Source organism: Parasteatoda tepidariorum, chromosome 3 (genome assembly GCF_043381705.1).
Source record: "Parasteatoda tepidariorum isolate YZ-2023 chromosome 3, CAS_Ptep_4.0, whole genome shotgun sequence".
In the NCBI taxonomy this organism is placed as follows: Eukaryota; Metazoa; Arthropoda; class Arachnida; order Araneae; family Theridiidae; genus Parasteatoda; species Parasteatoda tepidariorum.
The window spans coordinates 8899068-8919007 of record NC_092206.1 but is presented as its reverse complement, the minus strand read 5'-3'; the positions used below and the strand labels follow the sequence as shown (position 1 = coordinate 8919007).

General features: G+C 31.0%; 1 protein-coding gene across 1 annotated transcript in view; it reads left to right on the top strand.

Annotated features, from left to right (window-relative positions):
- The first annotated feature begins 3522 nt into the window (after positions 1-3522).
- Positions 3523-19940, top strand: part of LOC107448499 (follistatin-related protein 5) — a 43265-nt gene continuing 26847 nt past the window's right edge. The window contains exons 1-5 of the mRNA XM_071178312.1: positions 3523-3658; positions 10652-10712; positions 13434-13509; positions 15589-15813; positions 19123-19341. Of these exons, the coding sequence (XP_071034413.1) occupies positions 10659-10712; positions 13434-13509; positions 15589-15813; positions 19123-19341 (574 nt within the window). The 5' untranslated portion in view covers positions 3523-3658; positions 10652-10658. The remainder of the gene's footprint in view (positions 3659-10651; positions 10713-13433; positions 13510-15588; positions 15814-19122; positions 19342-19940) is intronic.

Below are 19940 nucleotides of genomic sequence, written 5' to 3'. Positions count from 1 at the left end.
TCCGAGGTAAAGAACGTAGAAGTTCAGTACCTACTGTTAGAAAAAAGAACATTGATACAATGCAAAGCAAATTACCTTTCGTCAATTGTAATACACACGCATTATCGTGCATAACACTCGTTGGAGTAGGAAGGTATGAAGAAACAGCGGTTGCAGCATAAATTTTAAAAAATTAGTTAATAGGAGCTATGGTTCCCTGTTGCAGATATGCAGGCCTTTCAGTGGGGTTTCATACTTGAAATAAGGCAGTTTATCATGTCCTGTGGCAATTTCATACCTTCCGACTCCAACGAGTGTTAAGAACGATCATGCGTGTGTATTACAATTGTTGAATGGTTATTTGTTTTGCATTGTATCAATGTATCTACCTATAGAATTTCATTAAAATCGGTCCTGTAGTTCTAGAGATAATAAGGGACGCAGTCTGCAAATTCTCTTAATTTTCTTACACCAGTGAAATTAATTGATTTGATTTTTAACCGATTTTAACTAAATTTGATTAAAGTTTGTGGAATACTCGTATGCTGGCTTTAAAGATTTTAAAAATACATTCGGGGAGGAGGATCATCCGACCTGTACCTGTGCCTATAAATTACTCAAAATTGGCTGTGAATCTAAACATATTAATTTTCTTTAATTAGAGCTGATAAATTTTATGTTATATTCATTATTTTTCTGCTTAATATTAAAATATGAAACAGAACTTAATATGTTAAACAGAAATAAATATTATTGCCGCTATAGTAAGCATGCTTTTGCTTCGTATCATTGTAAAGGTGAGGTATCATTTTGCGTAGAAGTATTTTTTCCTTTCTTTTCCCGGTTTTAGAGTTCGGGGCTGACATTTAAACCTCTTAGTTTTAAACATTTTGCAGAACGAACCCTGGTTTGTACAACCAAAATCTTGCTTACTCAGATTTTAATGCTCATTATCATGCAGCATTATTATGTATGTTTTCGTTTAATAATTCATTATTGCAAAGGTATCATTTTGGTTAGAAGTATTTTTCCTTCTTTCCATTTTTAGGCAGGGGAAGGAGGCAAATTTTTAAAGGTCCAAACATTTAGAAGGTGGGGCCCAGTTTTTACAATCAAAAGTTTGTTAACTCAGAATTTAATGCACATTATGCTGCAGTATTAAGTACGTTTATGTTTCAGAATTAATCTTTACGGAGATTAAATACCATTTTTCATTCTACCATTTTTAGAGGGGAGGCGGTTCTAGGAGCCCGTTAGCTTACGGCATTTTTCAGATGGGGCCTGGGTTAATACAGTCAAGAATCAGTTGACTCATAATTTTGTGCATATTACGCCGCAACTGTACGCATGGTTTGTTGTTTCATAATTTATCATTGCGAAGATGAAATATCATTTTAGACAAGGAAAAAAATGCTTTTGAAGAGGAGAAGTTGAAAAACGATTATTAGAAATAACACTTAAGTTTAATCGGGCTTCTTTTAGTTCTTTAAATGTCTGTTATATATTTTTTGCTAAATTATTGACTTGGATGTTTCCAATGCGTCGTTTCTTACATGAATTTTAAAATACATATTCAAGCTATTGAGGAACAAATATAATACTAAAAAATTAAATAGTAATTTTAATAAACGTACATTGAAAAGGAAAATAGATAAATAAAATATCGCGCATAAGTGAAAAATTTGAAATCTGATTTGTTTGCGTTATTAAGTAAAGCACTTCTCTACAGCGAATATGAGTTTAATCGAAAGTTTAAAGAACATTCAAAATGCTTAGCAAAACGAAATGGTTTTTTCCCGATTAAGAATCCAGACGAATTTTTGTCAATCTGGAAATTTTTCAGTCTTCTAATTGTTTAGTAAATTTTTTTTAACTTTTATATTTTCGACACGTTTAGAATTTTTGTTATTTTGCGATTTTTCAAGTTATTTTAGATTTTTATATTTAGGACATTCTTGCAGAGCCTGACTAAGGCAGGGACATGCGGGGCAGTTAGCCCGGGCCCCCACATCAGAGGGGGCCCCCAAATTTAGTAGAAAGTTTATTTTAAGTTTCCTTCTTTAATGAACTTTTTTTAAGCAAAATATCAGTACCGTGTAAAATCCGTCAGTTTAATGTTAGCTTCTTCATTAATCTATCGTATGAACACAATCTATATTTCGCAAATTCACGGCTTTCAAGGGCAAAATTCAGCTCAATTTTCGCAATGACNATGTTTCCAATGCGTCGTTTCTTACATGAATTTTAAAATACATATTCAAGCTATTGAGGAACAAATATAATACTAAAAAATTAAATAGTAATTTTAATAAACGTACATTGAAAAGGAAAATAGATAAATAAAATATCGCGCATAAGTGAAAAATTTGAAATCTGATTTGTTTGCGTTATTAAGTAAAGCACTTCTCTACAGCGAATATGAGTTTAATCGAAAGTTTAAAGAACATTCAAAATGCTTAGCAAAACGAAATGGTTTTTTCCCGATTAAGAATCCAGACGAATTTTTGTCAATCTGGAAATTTTTCAGTCTTCTAATTGTTTAGTAAATTTTTTTTAACTTTTATATTTTCGACACGTTTAGAATTTTTGTTATTTTGCGATTTTTCAAGTTATTTTAGATTTTTATATTTAGGACATTCTTGCAGAGCCTGACTAAGGCAGGGACATGCGGGGCAGTTAGCCCGGGCCCCCACATCAGAGGGGGCCCCCAAATTTAATAGAAAGTTTATTTTAAGTTTCCTTCTTTAATGAACTTTTTTTAAACAAAATATCAGTACAGTGTAAAATCCGTCAGTTTTAAGTTAGCTTCTTCATTAATCTATCGTATGAACACAATCTATATTTCTCAAATTCATGGCTTTCAAGGGTAAAATTCAGCTAAATTTTCAAAATTACGGTAGACAAATATGGCCAATCAAAAGCTTGTGTTTTCACATATCGCAAAATGCGATATGTTTATTAAAATACAGGCTTCGGATTGACTTAATTGAGTCATCGTAATTGCAAAAAGTTAGCTAAAATCCATCCTAATGTCAGCAAGGATATGAATTTTTCGTAGATAGTTGACAAGGTTAATAATCAAAAAACTGCATTTCGCATGGTGGACATGGAATTGTCAGAAAATCAATAAAATGGACAAGACGATATTTCGTCTGACCATTTGGGGGGGGGGGATTTAATAGCTATTTTAGGTTCTAGTCAATTTTCTTGTTATCCATAATGAGGTGAAAAATTTAAATAACTCCATAAAGTTCGCGGTTCTTCATAGCTTAAATAGTGAAGCAGAGAAGGGCCCCAAAAAAAGTTTCTGACCCGGGCCCCAATTAGGCTAAGTCGGGTCCTGCTTTCTTGAAAAAATGTTTTAATTACACGAATAAAAATTTTATAACATTTTAAAAAAGTAATTGAAAAACAAATCTTTAACCCCCGTAACTTTCTGTGACGCGAATGTTTTAACTGGAAATTAATTGATTTTGTTTAACTGCACTGTAATTGTTAATTAATGTTACGAAATCTTTTTGGCTCTGCCAATCAGGCGATGATGGCGCCGAAAGTGAGGTTTCTCAGATCAATATTGTTTTTCGTCCGTAGAGCTGCCCTCTGGCGGGGGAGTCATTCATCACCTTCCCTGCAGGAAAGCAGACATTCGATCGAGCGTCCCTCCTTGGATTAAAATCAAGTAAGTTAAGATGTTTCCTCATATAAAAACATTCTAGAAAGTTGCATTCTTTAAGTTGCATTAAAAGGGATTTCTTTCACTTTTGATACCCTTAATAAATAGCGTTAAAAAACGGGGGAAATATGCATTAATAGATAGTTCCTATTATTGTTTAGATAAATCTCCGGGGTCTGAATAATACATTGAGAAATAGTAAGAAAAATATACGGCTCGAAATTATTTTTGAGGTAGGAGATGGGTGTTTTTATTTTTTTACGTTGCAAAACATATCTCTTTGACTAGTTCCACCACAATTTTGTGCCTTTTACAGAAATTGTATTTTAATTGTAATAATTTTTTAAAATTTTTGATGATTTATTTATTTATTCTTGATTTCCTAAAGAATAATAGGAACTATCTATTAATATGCATTAATGGATAGTTCCCATTCCTGTTAAAGGAAATCTCCAGGGTCTGAATAATACATTGAGAAATAGTAAGAAAAATATACGACTCAAAATTATTTTTTAGGTTGGAGATGGGTGTTTTTATTTTTTTACGTTGCAAAACATATCTTTTTGACTAGTTCCACCACAATTTTGTCCCTTTTACAGAAATTTTATTTTAATTTTAATAATTTTTTAAAATTTTTGATGATTTATTTATTTATTTTTGATTTCCTAAAGAATAATAGGAATAATAAACATATCTCTTTGACAAGTTTATAATCCACTGCAATTTTGTCCCTTTTACAGAAATATTTTTTTAATTTTTAATGATTTCTTTTTAGTTTCTAATAATTTAACTTTCATTTTGATTTCCTAAACAATAATAGGAACTATCTACTTATATGCATTAATAGATAGTTCCTATTATTGTTTAGGAAATCTCCGGGTCTGAATAATAGATTGAGAAATAGTAAGAAAAGTATACGGCTCAAAATTATTTTTTAGGCAGGAGTGTTCTTATTTTCTATTCTTATTTTCTTATTTTTCTATTGTTCTTATTTTCTACGTCGCAAAACATAACTCTTTGACAAGTTTACTATTCGCAAATTTATTATTCAAATTGAGTTTATAGAATTAAAAAAAACAGTAAAACTGATCCATACAGAGTATGCTACCCATAATATACATATATTTTTTTTAGAATCATTGTTAAAAATAAAATTTAAAAAAAAATTTGCATATTCGGGGTCACAAATTAGTCATTAAGCCAAAAATCTAGCGAATCACTAGTGATGAAAGCGAAAGGAAAAATATTAAAACCAGTTTGGTTGAAGGCGAAAAGCAGTGTCAGTTTCGGTATTCGTCATATTGCATATTTTTTTCGCTAATAACTGATTGCTAATCTTTTTTTTTTAATTGTGAAATAAGTTGTTTCTTTTTTAGTCGTCTAAAAATTTATTTGTAATTTAATGAAGAGATTTTAATAAAACATTTTATAGAATAAGATCATTTTATTCAACGAATGTTGAGTTTTATAAAAACCTGTTCCTGATAGAATTTGATTATACATAACTTTTTTTAATTTTAATTTTAGTTTAATCTTTCAATAATTGATACGATTTAAATAATATACAAACATATGCATAGATTTGGAATAATATGTTAACCAGTTTCTTAAATATATATTTTATAATTATTAATACGAATACGTAGTCAACATCTTTAAGCATCTTAAAACTTCTCAACATCTCATATATCAGCATAATCTTAAAATAAATTTGTTAATTATCTGTCAGGGCGTGTTTCGCAGAATTATTTTACCAACTATTTAATTAAATTTCAACATTTTTAAAAATCTTATTCTTCACGTTACCCCGATTAGTATTTTTCCATTACTATACTAATCAAATTTTCTTAGTACTTTAATTTATGTTTTCCTTTAACGTAAAATTCCTTTTTTAAATTATTGTCAAGTTTTTATTGAACGAAAACTTAGAATTATTGCCAGCTAGCTGAGAATTAAATCTTGTTAAGAAATTAAAAATATTCTGCTGATCAAAATTATTTGATGCAGAACAGCTGACTGTTTACTAATCTTACTATTTTTTTCGAAAAATGAATATAAATTATTGATCGTCTTTTTTCATTGTTTCTTATTTATTTGCGCAGTGAAAAGTAAATGAGTATGTGTGCACAGCAAAACATACAACAGTTTGCTTTGTTTTTTAAATGAAGGAAAAATTATGGACATGCGATTACATTTTGATGTTCAAAGTTATTCTTGCCCGCTAAATTTAAGAAATTTGCCCTTTTAAAAAGGATCATGTTAAAAACATTTGCTTAAAAAATTGTTAATATTATTTCTCAACTTTAGCACGATTCAAAAAAATATTGCTATATCAGAAAAATGCTTGATATGTCATATTTTGTTAAACAGCCACTAAAATAGAAAATTGTAAAAAGAGACTAGGGATCCTCTTATGCATGTCATTCGACTTTGAAATTTCAAATATAAAATGCAATAATTACAAGAATGCGTTATCTGGCTTCTACTACTAATAAAAAAGAGACAAAATCGTCTGCAAAAGAAGTTATCTCATGAAAAGAATGTCAGAATTAAAAAAGTTTTGAAAAAACTGTAAAAATTGGTACTCTTGTTTAACTAGGTGTATTATAAACCTAAATTTTCCTTTCTTTTAATTTTTTAAATTATATTTTTTGATAAACTAACGAAATGAGTGTGTAAGTAATACCCATTTTTTTTACTGCAAACCAAGTTTACTTAGTATCATTCGCAAATCTTATGAAGTGCAAATTCTTGAGCCGCCGTGTGGGATAGTAGGATATTTTATGCATGATTGGTAGTTTCAGAAGTTGACTCTAATGTTAGTAGTAGGTAGCTAAATTCTTTCAAAATTCTAATTCTTGCTGTTTTACAAATCTTACAAAGCATGTGCATTTTTTAAATGCTTATTTATATGATTATCACATGGGCCATCAGTTTTCCCTTGATGAAGCAAAAACCTTGACCCTAGCAAGCAGCTGAAAACTAAATCATTATGAATTATTATCTTTCTAACCTTTTTTTTAAAATTCTCTAATCTTGCTATTTAAACACTATGATCAGCTGCAATATATTTTTGCTTGAGCCAAAATATTGACGATTTTTTATTTTTTACAATTGACATACATCAACATAGTTAAAGAAATAGTTTTCAAAGGGCGCATCTCTAACAATACTTCAGTGAATCACAAAAAAAAAAATGATTTAGCACAATTTATGAGTTAGTTTATCTTCTTCATAACCCCACACAATTTAAAGGTTAAAATTGATGATTTTTTGTAAAAGGAAGCTGGTACAAACCAGCTGAAATAAAAGAGCTGACAGAAAAAGATGCATAAAAGTTTGCTACACTACACTAAATAAATTATTTATATTAAATAATCAAAATATACATTTATAAAACATTCGTTTCATATAATTTTTTATTTTAAAAATGAGAAGTCTTATGGCGTTTATCTAACTTATGTTTTACAATATTTGTAATGTTCAAAATGCTTAAAAGGTATCCACTTAAATCTTATAGGAAAAAATTTAAACATTTTGATTCTATTTATAGTTTTCTGTTTTTTAAGTCACAGATTATTTAACCAATGAATGTCACTGACTTATTGATCGGGAAGTTAAATTGTTAATTCAACTCAGCAAAACTTGAAAGAGTTATCTACCACATACGCATTTAGTTTCAGATAATTTATTTTATTAAACATTTTTATCTTAAGTAACGTGGTGGGAAAAATATGTCCTAGCGAAAGCTATAATTTTTAAATATTGTTGCTCAACTACTTTTTCACCTATAATTTCTGCTGCCATCTTCTAATAATTTCAGAAAATTAAAATAATATACCAATTATAGGATTTGAATGCTGGAAACAGTTAAGGAATCAAGAAGGGGGGCCAAAACTGGGGAAGTGTTTTGTCTTTTGCATAAAGTGCTCCTTCAATTCATTACTTTTCATTGAATTTATTTCTAGTTACAAGCAGAATTTATAAATTCGGTTATTTATAAGCATAATTACTTTATAATGTAAATATTTTTCTCGTACTGAAGTATTGTACATATTTAGCATATTTTTCCCTCTTCATACAATAAAAATAATTAATGAATTGATTCCCGTTTAATATAAGAAAATCATAAAACTTTCTATCCTAGGCCAAAACTAACTGTTGCTTGCCTTCTGCAAACAAATTCCATTGTCTAGATTCTACATTCGATTCTAATTACTTTTCCAAAATTACTAAGTGCATGAGTTTTAGGATCTTTACTTTTGAAAAAAAAATTCTACAATAATTTAAAAATTATCAAATGCTATTTCTCTTAATAAAGGAACGCTTTTACTTTCCGAGAAGTACTATACGTTAGGTATAGTGCTATCATATGATATACCAACATTAATGTTTGTAAAAAAAAAATCTAGAAAATGAATTTCAATGAATTTCTTCAGTTAGATCATAGGATTTCTTTAGGTTAGATCATAAAAAACAACTATATTCTGATCAAAAAATTAATGCATATACAACTGATATTACATCTCCCCCCCCCCTCCTCCTGGAAGCTGTGTATATAGAGGTTTTGCCTCTCAATGAGATAATTCAGAACCAAATCGAATTCTGCCCTCGACTACAGTGCTGATGTCAAAATAATATCTGATCATGGGTTAAAATCCGGGCTAACCATGAGAGTTTTAACCTAAGGCCAATGTGGATTAGTTCCATCAGACCATTTCTCTTCTGTGAAGGTTAGTTTATTCCATTACTTGGTCTCGGAGTTCCCTTGTCTTCTGGGATAGGTTCAAAATTAAAAGCATAAGCAGCTGAACATGGATACCCATAAAACCAAAAATAGGTTTGCTGTTCAACGCCGATAATATAATAAAACACCCCGAATTTAAATTCAAATTTATACCTATGGGTGGAATCTTTATTTTTTCCTTATAATTAGTTTTAAATAATTTTTACCATAAACTTCGTGTTACAAAGTGTTTGCGCTATTCAAACTTTGCATCACCTACTTCTAAGCCACGACTACCAAAACTAAAAATTAATTAAAAAAAACATGAATGTGAGTTTTTAAAAGTTGAAGCGACTAATTTTGTAATTAGGTTGTTTTTCGAAGGATATCTCTTTTCATGAAATAACTATTTTTTGCAAATGTTTTGTATTTCCCCCAATACTTAATCCCTTGTCTTCTGGATTGAGTTCAAAATTACAAAGTTACGGAGTTGAACATAAGTAGTCGTAAACAAAATATTTGGGTATGACTAAGGTTATAAAATAAAAATAAAATAAAATGTTATGTTTTGAGCCGTGGTGGCTCAGAGGATAGAGCACTCGCCTCCCAGTGAGGTAATCCGGGTTCGATTCCCAGTGTGATGGCTGGACGAAACGAATTCCGCACCCGGTTTGCACCGACTGCGGTGCTGACTTAAAATATCCTCAGTGTTAGATGGATTGTGGGTTAGAGTCCCCTTGCAGTCAGTGGGAGTGCTAACCGTAGGAGATTTTCCTGGTTTTCTTCTTCATGTAACGGAAATGCAGGTTAAATCCATCAAAAAGTCATTCACGAAGGCAAATTTATCCCAATACTTTGTCTAGGAATTCCCTTGTCTTCTGGATTGGGTTCAAAATTACGAAGCTACGAAGTTGAACATTAGTAGTCGTCATTGGGTCGGCAGTTCAACGACAGTTATAAAGTAAAATATTATGTTGTGATTTCCAGTAGTAATTCACGACTATTAGTTTAATCTATCTTTAGTCAGCGCCCTCTATGAAAATGGTGTCAATGTAAATTAAAGTCTCAGTTTTACAAAAATTAAAAGTGTTTGTGATCTAGTTTTGAAAATGTTAGAACAATTTCACCAACGGATCTCATAAAATTTGCAAAAATTATTCACTACTTCTAGAGCAAGGGTTTCCAACTTGCATGAGGCCGGGGGCCACAATTAAAAAGCACAAACCAAAATGCGGGCCGCAACTTTATCAAAATTTTATGTAGGACTCTTTTATGTTTGAAGGAACATTAAATATTACAATCAGATTTTTACCAAGTTGTACAAAACAAAAGTATTAAATTACAAATTAAAATAAGAAGATTTTTAGAATATTTAATTGCATATTAAAAAATATGGGCTACAATAACTTTAATGCGCACCCATGTATTAAACAGTTAATGTGCAACAGATATCTAATTGTTAAGATATAAAACTTTAAAAAGGTTGGTATTAAAACTTACATAGTTGCACACAAAATGTTCAATGACAAAATTGAGGCTTGTCTGCTGCAACTAGTACCAGAGAATAGATATTTACATTTTAAATTTAAAAATTACAAATGTGTGTGTAAATATTTTCGTTCAAAATGAGTGGTTTCAAAAAGTTAAATCGGAGAATTTCTTCGAGAAAGTTTCTGATACACACATGCTAAATTATATTCCCAAAATACAAAAAAAAAATGAAATAAAAAAAGCAACGTACACGATTATTTTTGTATTTGAATAAATATTTTCTTGGATGCAAAACCTGAGAAATAATTTTTTTTGCAATTTTGGTATGATAAATTTCACAGAAACGAAGAAATTACGTTTTCATTAACGAGAAAAGCATTTATTAGATATTTTATAACGAGAAAAGCATTATATAGATTTTTAACGAAATTTGTCCGCAAAAAAATGACAANCACAAATGGACCAATCAGAGGTTAACGCTGATTTCCAGCTGACGGCGTCCTGTCCTAAGAAACCAGGCCTTGAGAGGAAAAAATCTCGCCAACGTGATGACTTTTAAAACTTGCAGGATAGATTTTTAATATTTAAGTCATTTATTCTTTTTAAAGCTCAGCTGGTTCCTTACGCCAGGAAATCGTTTAAAATTACTTCGTTTCGAAATTTAAGAGTGTATTCTATTTACTTATTTTCCTTGTCACAATAGTTTTGAAAAATATTTTTAATAACTAAGACGAAACAAAATTGACTGCATTATGAAATCATTCGTTTTTTCTCTTTTCTAGAAACACCATGAAACTGCTGTTCGTAATAGTCATGCATGCCTTACTGGCCCTGGAATATGAGGTATGCTTTCTTTCCTTTTTTATAATTCACTTTTATTTTAAATGCTCACGACACGTTTTTTTTCTTCAAAATTATCTAGTTCTTTTAAGTCATTTATAGCTCCTCTTTCCTTCCAGTAATGTAGGCAATGAAATTATAGTGAAAGGTAACAGTAAGAAACGAGAATGCACAGGGTGATTTGTAATAACCGCCCTTACTTTTTTTTTTGGATACCTTGTCAAAGATCAAGTCAAAATAAGTTTCGGCATCAAAAGATGCAAATTAATAGTCAAACAAAGGAAGATAAAAAAAAAAGAGCTGTAGAAATTTGCCGAGTTGAAAAACATTGTGATGCTCTCTGTTTCCTCCGGCAATAAAAGAGGTTTTGATGTTTTCAGCTTTGATGTTTTCAGTTCCGCTCTCTTCAGAATGGATTTCGAATACCGTTTTCGCCTTTTTTTCGCTTTGAATATTAAATATTAACCCCTAATATGTATACTTTTTTGACTGCATATTTGTCAAGAATTCAAAAAAACCTATATTATACGAAATACGATGGTATGTTTTTTCCCTCCATTTGTAAGCACTGTTTTAGAGATTCAAAATTTCGTTTGAGAAAAAATGTGATAAATGAAACCTTTCATGCAACTGATGTACATACATAAATTTAACTATTTGTTTAATTTAAAAAATAAATTAATAGTACAAATCTCCCCTGTAAGAGAAAGTGAAACCGTGGATTGCCAATTAAGCAGCAAAAATTGATAGGTTAAAAATTGATCGACGTTATTTACGTCGCACTAGAGCTGCACAATTGGCTATTGGCGACGGACAGGGAAACATCCCTGAGGATGATCCGAAGACATGCCATCGCAGTTTTGATCCAAAGTCAATTTATAAATTGACTTTGGAGGTTTTTTAATATTTGTTCAAGTACTTATCCTCCCAAATCATCGGACCGAAATTTATTTGCGTCTGATTGTCTAAAAACAACTACAATATATAAATATATATATATTATTTTAAAAAAGTCATTTTTTAGGAACAGGATTATTATGTATGATTAAACATCATTTTTTAGAAATAGGTTCCAAATCGATCGAGTGGAATCCTCTAAGAATTTATTTTACTAAATGCATGATATAACGAGAAAAAAAAATGCTTAAATTGTGCATAAAAATTGTTCTTTTTACTGATGAATTGGAATAATCACTAATGATACCTTCATCTGTGATGAAACAGCGCCAAATGTGCGCAAAGATAACGATTAAAAGAGATGCTGAGATCTTATGATCCGATAAGCGTGGCTGTTTGCCAAGATTGTGACGTCACACAGAGAGAAAGGGTGGTGTCGATTCAATATCTATTTTTCGGAACGGAATGCTTTTCAATTTATTTACCCCCAAGTTACTTTATCCTCTAAATAACTACCTCAGCAAGAAATGTGATGAATTATGAATGCTTTATATATGCACATACACAAAATTTAACTTTTTTTTAGATTTTTTGCTTAGTTTTGATTTTTTATGAATGTGTACTATTCGCAAGAAATGTTTATAAATAAAATAAAACTTTTCTTCCGTGAAGATAAAATAAAATGAATATTTATGTGCAACAAAAATAAAATTATTTTCACCTTATCAGTTCATTTAGAAAAACTTTCTTTTACAAAAATTTATTTTTATTTTATTATTTCCGTTTTGAAATAATGAAATGAATAAATTTTATAAATTCCATTTGGCTATAAAATGGCGATGTAATTTCTGCTTGTAGTGGTCAACGATACAAACTTTTATTGTCATCTTGCACACAGACCTCCAGTTAAAATTTTAGCTCGCCAGCTAGTCCGAAAGGGGTCGTAATGTCGATTTAAGATTCCCTCCCACGATACGATATTGACTAAATAAAGAAAAAAGTCTTAAATAAATCAAACCACTGAGCGATTATTTCGACAGTACATTTCTGAAAATTTTTTTAAAACTATTCTTTGGTATTCAATTTCATCCGTTATTTTGAAAAATACCTGCTCGGCACAAAAAACTGTAGACAAATAGCGAGTTCGTTCCCACCTCCAATATTATTTGAAACAATAAAATGCACTTTTTTTTAGTTCTGTGTACATTTTTTCAAACATGTAGTGGAGGACACTTGATGTTAATATAGTTTTTTACAAATATTAATTTATTAATTAAATTTAATTAATTAATTTTAGTTTTATTTGGGAGAAAAATTGTAATTATTTAATAAAAAGTAACTAAAAAATTTTTTTTCTTTGTTGACCTTAGTAGGAACTGACTTTAAGAATTTTTTTTCATATTATTTGTTCATTTTTATTAGAATGCTTTCGGGAAAAAATTCATTTGCTACAGATAAATAACGCTAAATATTTAAATATACAATGCATAAAAAAAATTTTTTTAAATAAAAAATTTAATAAATTTAAATTTTTGTCTGCTTTGCCAAGATAGTACGTCTGCTTTGTATTTTGTCTCCCACGATATTTAGTTTTCTTTAGATTTTGTACCACAGTATTTTTTCGACACGATATTTCGTAACGGTATCAGTTAACCAATATCCATTGTCTACAACTAAAGGTCACATTTTTAGGATTTTCCGCAGTTTTGCCGTTATTTTATTCAATTTAAGTAAAGGGAAATTCAATAAAATGAATGACTCATACAAATTTCATTGCATTAATTTATCTATTCCTCTAAAATAAAATCATTATTTTTTACAAAACAGGCCTTGGATGAATTTAACAATGATGGAGATCCCTTCTTGGACATTGACTTAAAAAAGCATCTCAAACTAGAAAATGGTATGTATGTGTTACGTTTTTGATCCAAACTACTGAAATGAACTTTTTTTACGAAGCCTTTGTCCGACTATTTTTACAATACTAGCAAAAACATTTTACTGTTATATTGACTAATGAAATTATCGGCGAAACCAATTAGAACACCAATTTTCTAGCCAAAAAAGCTAAAATGCAATTCTTAAAGTAGGCCTAATAGAGAAAACCTTTATTTAGGGGTTTTTATGAGCAAGTAAATTGAATTCATAGTGGAAATTTTGAAATACACTAAAAATACCTAAAAAAACAATATGGTGGGCAAAAATTAAAAAAAATAATATAGCACGTTTAAATAATTAAATATAGCAATGAAAATATAATAATTTTCGTCATTTTATATTAAAAATGAAAGGCAAATTATATTTCAGAAGTAATATTACAAAATAACGAGAATTAATTACAAAATAACGCGAGAACATGAAAAAAAAACATAATTTTTGTTTTTCAGTATATTTAGTCCACCTTTTCAATACGTACAAAATGGGGCAGGTTTTTTCGAAAGAAGAAGCATCAAAGAAGACAACAAAAAAAAGTTTAGCTAATTTCCTCGTGGAGCTTTTTGGAACTAAGTTCCGAAAGTCATTCAAACATTGTAAAATGTCAAGAGATAAGATATAAACTATAAGTTTGTCAAGAGTATTAACTAATCCAACACATTGAAAAATTGTACTATCATTTCAGACTCATTACTCTGATAAAAATGTAATAGTAAGGTGAAATTCCTATATATATTTCTGAAATAAAAATTTAAAAGTTACATTTAAAAAAAATTTGTAACATATTTTTCATTACATTGTACTCTTGTCAGTCCCAAAAATTAAATTATAATGTTTGGAATGATTATGAATGCTTAATTTGGGCTATATTAAAACTGCCTACACATATTTCAGTTGAAAATTTAATTTTTGACTTTTGGCCAAATATCATGGTCTTCTGGCCCACAGTGCAGGAGTGGTTTTAGTTAAACCAATGAATGCTCCATTGTTATAATTTTGAATATAAAGTTATTACCTGGTAAAGACATGTCTGGATCCGGAAGCCCCCAGCAATCTTCAATAGTAGGGAAATAACAATTAAAATAATCATAATTCGTTTATTTTTTAAACCACTTTGACAGATCTTAAAAATTTGTTTAAATTCATCTCTGATAGTGGTCGCCAAGATTACTTTTAAATCGAATTTATTAGACGGAAAATAAAACTTCGAATCTTAAAATTTACAAGCACTTTTTTTGGGTTTCAGCAGACTGAGATAATATGAATAACTTTCTGAGAACACAGATTCTCAATTAGAAAATTTTCAGTGCGCATTGATTAACTCTTTCAACTAGTTTCAACCCTTAGGTCGCCACTTCATTTTGGCGAGATTCGCTTGAAAATCACGGATTTTTTTTAAAAAATATGTTTGATTTTTATAGAACTCTGTATTGATTTATGCCACAAGGATGTGTTTGGTAAAAAACTAAAAAAGGCTGAAAACAGAAATCCAAAAGCGCAAAAACACTGATTGAAAAAATTCTTGAAATTCGAGCAAGAGAAAAGTGTATGTAGGAAGCATTTATGCACAATGTTATCAAGGCTTTAATAAAAATATCGATGCCAAATGTTATATATTTTGTTTAAATTGTGTGAGTATGAATCTCAATGTGGGATTTTTAAATCACGCGAATACAAAATTCGACATTTAATTTAAAAAGTCGCGTGAGTACGGATCTCGTTGTTTTATTATAAGATCGTGTGAATATAAATTCCGATGTGTAATTTTGAAGTCACATGACAGCGAATCATAATAATGGCTTTTACTTCGCATGAATACCAAACGAGATATTCGATATAAAATCGTGAAAATACAAAACACGATGGGCGATCTTTTTCTTGAAAATAAGAAAAAAACAAACTTTCTCTGAAAGTGCGGATTTCTTTTTTTCTTATTTGATAATAATAAAAAAAAATTTCCGCGATGATGATAAATTTTCCGCATTTACGTCTGGGTTAAAGTAAACTGTATTAAATTAACCATGCATAAATATTACGTGTTCTGCAGATCCGTGTGAGACAACGGCGTGCGGCAGAGGACGAGAATGTGAAGTGAATGAGTTGGGTGAGGCAGTGTGCATTTGTCAGAGGATGTGCAAAAAGAGAAGAAAGAAGCCTGTGTGCGGAACTGACGGACATTACTACATCAACCATTGTGAGCTACACAGGGCAGCCTGCATATCAGGAAGGAGTGTCCTCATCGACCACAAAGACTCATGCCTCAAGAAGAAACGTAAATCTTTTTTAATCTCTTCTTTTTGGTAGACTAGTTTCAAATCAGGAAAAAGTACACCAAAAAATCAAATAGTCCTCATGTTTTAAATAATATGGATGTTGATGACCTAAAAAAATGCCCTTGACCAGTGGTCGGAAGTAGCACATTACAAGTATTGTAACTACGCTAGCAACAATTATACCTTGGCCTCAGTTGGGTTCAATATGTGTCCTAAATGAACATGCTCTGAGAGAAAAATATTGGGATGTCTAAGTTCTTTAATATTGGTCCTATGCAGTGTCAATATCGGCCTATATAGGGCCAATATAAGAGTTATTTTCGTTGAATAATGGTTATAAAATATATGGTGAATCTGACAATTCCGTATAGGGCTGATATTGGTTTTAAAGAGGCAGTAAACTTTTGGGTGAATCTGACAATTCCATATAGGGCTGATATTGGCTTTTAAAGTAGCAGTAAAATTTTGGGTGAATCTGACAATTCCATATAATGCTGATATTGGATTTCAAAGTGGCAGTAAAATTTTGGGTGAGTCTGACAATTCCATATAGGGCTGATATTGGATTTGAAAGTGGAAGTAAAATTTTGGGTGAATCTGACAATTCCATATAATGCTGATATTGGATTTCAAAGTGGCAATAAAATTTTGGGTGAATCTGACAATTCCATTTAGGGCTGATATTGGATTTTAAAGTGGCAGTAAAATTTTGGGTGAATCTGACAATTCCATATAATGCTGATATTGGATTTTAAAGTGGCAGTAAAATTTTGGGTGAATCGAACAATTCTATCTAGGGCCCATATCGATTAAATATCGACCCTGTGAACCCTTATTGAGCCAAGATTCGTGAATATTAGTGTAATGAGGGTCCAAGTTATTTTGCTGCTAGGATACTGTAGTCGCTTCTTTTTTTTGTAGTTCGTAGTGTAGTGTGCTACATTTTTTTAAGAAAGAAGTAGTGTTGTGAGTGCGATTTTAAAAAAAAACTGTAGTTTGTAGCGACTCCTGGCAACTACTTTTTACGTTAGCTTTGTAAAGAAATAGAATACTAACGCAAGTAATTTTTCAAATTTCATGGGTACAAGTCTTCGCTGGTTTGTCAAATGCCCCTGCAACTGTGAATAAACAATAATTGAGTATTTAGAGGCTCGCATAACTAATATTTAAGCTAGTTATTACGAATAATATATATTTTTATACAATTTATAACTTTGATCACACTTTCACGTGTGAATGCACACTCGCGAAACATGGATGTTATTTCAAAGGAAAGGAACATATTTTCGATGTACTTAATTTCTTAGAAGAAACAAAAGAGCATTAAACACTTCACGAAATGGCAAGTATTTGATAATATCCTAGCATTTCTTAAATTAAACATTCGCTGCCAAGAAGGGGTTAAAAGGTTGAATTAAATGAACAAATTTGAAAAAAGTGTTTTAGAATAACAAAATGGCTCATGTAAACATAAATAAATATTTCTAAATATCTCTCCGTGTTAAGCCAATTTCTTATTCAAAACCATTTTGAACGAAGGTGTTAATTAATTTCTCGAGCAAAGTTCGGTTCCTTAAAGTGGTAACTACATTTCGAAAGTAGTTAGTAGTCACTACATTTAAAAAAAGTAGTTGCAGTTGCAGTAAACTACTAAAAGAATGCAGTTTTTCCGACTACTGCCCTTGACTAGAGAGATAGAGCGCTCATCCCAATGAGGTGACCCAGATTCGAATCCCAGTGGATGCAAATTTTGCTCCCGGTACTCGTCAAGCACAGTGCTGACATAACATAACCTCAGAGATAGGCGGATCATGGGTTAGAATCTCCTTACCATCGGGCTAACTGTGAGAGATTTTCGTGGATTTTTCTCGCTATTTTAATTTTAATTTTCTCGGAAAATCAGGCCAGTTTACCCCAATGTTTGCTCCTTGTCTCTTTTCTGAGTTGGATTCAAAATTACAAAACTACGTGCAATAGTATGTCGACTTTACAACGCCGCCTATAAAATATAATGAAAATTTTAAAAAATTTCCCTAAAAACTATGGCTTTATTAAAAACAATCGATCTTTAAATAATAAAAAAATAAAGCTCTTAAAGCATGCTTTGTATATTAACATGCTGCGTGAATCATAACTTGTATTTATGAATTGAAAAAAAAAGAAGTGATTAAAATAAATATGTAACTTATGAATAACATAAAATTGAAATAAATATTTGATTTTGATATAAATAAGAATATATAAAAAAATTTTATAGCAATTTTCAAAAATATCAGAATTGCATTTTGTAATCGAATGATTTTTGATATTCTTAAAATCGAATAATTAGCTTTTATTCAGAAGAAAATTCTTTTATCTAAAGAAAACTCTAATCAACATTCGTTGTTGAGAAAAATAATTTTTTTTTAATGGTGGGCACTTGGGGATTGTCCCATTGGCCACAGGAATGCCAGAACTGCTACTCTTTTCTCGTTACCCAGTGGGCACCTGTGGCGAGGCCACGGCGGTGGAGCAGCGTCACCCACGTCACACAACCACAAACCCGTTTATAGGGAGGGTCACATTCACACATTCACACAAAGGAGAAAGGACATAGAACACAGAGAAAAAGAAACATCCATGCCCTGAGCAGGATTCGAACCCGCGGCCAATGGCTCCGCAGTCAGACACGCTAACCACTCGGCCACCTGGTCGGCGTTGAGAAAAATATTCGTTACTGTGAGTGACCGAAATTGGTGGTTGTTGACTGCCACCGGTGAATGTCGACAATCACATAGTCGCTTTGGTAAATGTCCGAAATATATGCTAGGCTGTAGTTAAGTGCCACTGCCCGCCATACCCTACATTGATGTTTTTTAAGATCAAGTGCCACTGCCAGGTATGCATTTAACTTGCACTTGGCATTATCGAAATTAAATTTGGACCCGAGATTCGAACAATGCGTGTCAATAAATTATTTGTAGCATATTTGATAACGGACATATCTTTGGTATTCTTTTAGTTTAAATTTCAAAGCACGTCTGGATTGTCCGAAGTAACCAAGGTTTTGAGTTTTAATTTCTGTTTCAGCCTTAGCTGCAGCGGCTGTATTTCTAACAATGTTTTTCATATTTCTAACAATGAATCGACTCCGAAACTTTTTTCCAAAATATATTTTAGGATATACTATAGGCGTACTTTCGTAGAGTTTATTCTATACGCCCTTTATATTTGCTTAAAATATTCAATTCAAGGGTACTTTCGCGTAGGTTCTTCTTTTAAGGCTATTTTTTAAAGTACAGGATTTATATGATTCCAATTTATTTTAGGGAAGAATTCCAAACCGACAAAGCCAGCATTTTATTACGAAGAGGAAAAGAAAGAGATGCCATCTTGGCGAAATTTACCACCTTATGAACTGAAAACTGTCTCCCCAGCAGAAGAGGGCGAACCCACTCAGCGAGAATGTACACACGAAGAATACGATTTTATGAAAGAGAACCTCCTACTCTACAATAACGCCAAACTCATGGACAGCAAAAAATCAGGTCAATATCTCCATGTTTTCCAATAGCATTACTGGATTTATTTATGTATTTTTCTACAGCCATTTACGAAAATTATTTAAATACAGTCATTTACAGCCCCTGGCCACATTATTAGACACACTATGAGATTCTATGTAAAATATTAATTATCAGGTGATATTCTATACAGCTTTTTGGTTTTTACGCGACTAAAATCGGTTTGCACTTGGTTACTTTCGTGTATCAATTGGATTAATTAGAGGATATATAATCTGAATATATAATACATATAAATATAGAATACTTATTATATCAGGTATTATATTAGTATGTTATAATAATTAGACCAAATTATTTAACACATTGCAGTGTTTTAAAAAACTGCATGTTTTGCACGAGTTTATAGTTATACTAGGAGGCTCCGCCCCCTGCTCGCTAACTCTCGCCAACCCCCGAGAATTGCTACGCAATCCTATGTGGTTCACGCCGTGAACCATGGCTCGCTGCGCTCGCTCGCCAATGAACACAATGTTCTAGCACAAAGACATAATATATTATCATCAAAGACATAGTATTTTATCATCAAAGACATAGTATTGTACTTATGTAGAAGAATTCTA